This window comes from Bidens hawaiensis, unplaced genomic scaffold (genome assembly GCF_021521415.1).
Source record: "Bidens hawaiensis isolate Kalapana, Puna unplaced genomic scaffold, B.hawaiensis_p1.1 tig00073109_1, whole genome shotgun sequence".
NCBI lineage: Eukaryota > Viridiplantae > Streptophyta > Magnoliopsida > Asterales > Asteraceae > Bidens > Bidens hawaiensis.
In genome coordinates this window covers 67,165-68,166 of record NW_027502739.1, presented here as the reverse complement: position 1 = coordinate 68,166, position 1,002 = coordinate 67,165, and the positions used below count along the sequence as shown (strand labels likewise).

At 31.8% G+C, this 1,002-nt stretch overlaps 1 protein-coding gene across 1 annotated transcript; it reads right to left on the bottom strand.

Moving 5' to 3' along the window:
* Positions 1-232: 232 nt before the first annotated feature.
* LOC143606135 (L10-interacting MYB domain-containing protein-like) lies at positions 233-559 on the bottom strand (the record flags this gene model as incomplete). The annotated part of the gene is made up of 1 exon (XM_077082006.1): positions 233-559. A coding segment is annotated over exon 1 (327 nt), but the record flags the coding sequence as incomplete, so codon positions are not given.
* Between the last annotated feature and the right edge of the window lie 443 nt (positions 560-1,002).

Genomic DNA, 1,002 nt, shown 5'->3' with positions numbered 1-1,002 from the left:
GATAATATATTCATTAACAAATTTTTGGCCCGTTACAACTTTAGTCTAGTTTTATTAACGTTTTAGGCCCAAGATATCGTTCGTTTAAGTTCATGAAGCGTTTGTTTATATTGTTAATGAACAAACATAACGAAAACAAACATGCTGATTTTCTATTTTTCTGAATGAACGAACACAAACATGCTCCGTTCGTGTTCATTTACAAACCTATACAAAACTGAATAAATAATACCTTGATGTAATCATCCCATATATTATTATCAGCAGTCACCATATGTCGCGTATGATCCCAGCTAAATCCATTTATCGAAAGAAGGTTGTGTATCGCCTTGTAAATGTTTCTTAACGTTTTGTGTCGGTTTTTCAAAACATCTTTTTCGTATTGAAACTTGAACTTTGCATTGAACAATGTTGTCATGTGTTTCCAAGCTCTTTTACTAAACAAATGATCATCAATCCGGTTTCCTTTCTCAACTTGTTCTAACATGAGATCAATGAAATATCTGTCCATTTCGAGTGTCCATATTGTGCGCAAACGATCACTGTTTTTTCGCCTCATTTTTGCATAATAATAATAACAACTAACACACTATTAGCATTTAGCACACCTGCACAAAAATAAATTACATGTTTTAGAGATGATTGGTTTTGCTTATATCTTTACTGCGCTTTAAACTAACAATAAGTTGTTTTGAGTTAGGAGTGTAAATGAGCCATGTTGTCCATGAGCTACTCGAGATTGGCTCAATAAAAGCTCAAATCGAGCTGGGCATACACGAGCTCGAGCCTAAAATAAATTTGATTAATAAACGAGCCCAAGCTGGCTCACTAGCCTATTGTTTATATATAAAGTTATGATTAAACAAATTAAATTATTAATATTATTTTATATATAACTTATAACTATAATACAAGAAAAAATTATTAAATATATAAATTAATCAATATATATTAAACGGGCCAAGCCGAGCTTTGGAGCATAGCTAAAAACGAGTCGAGTTC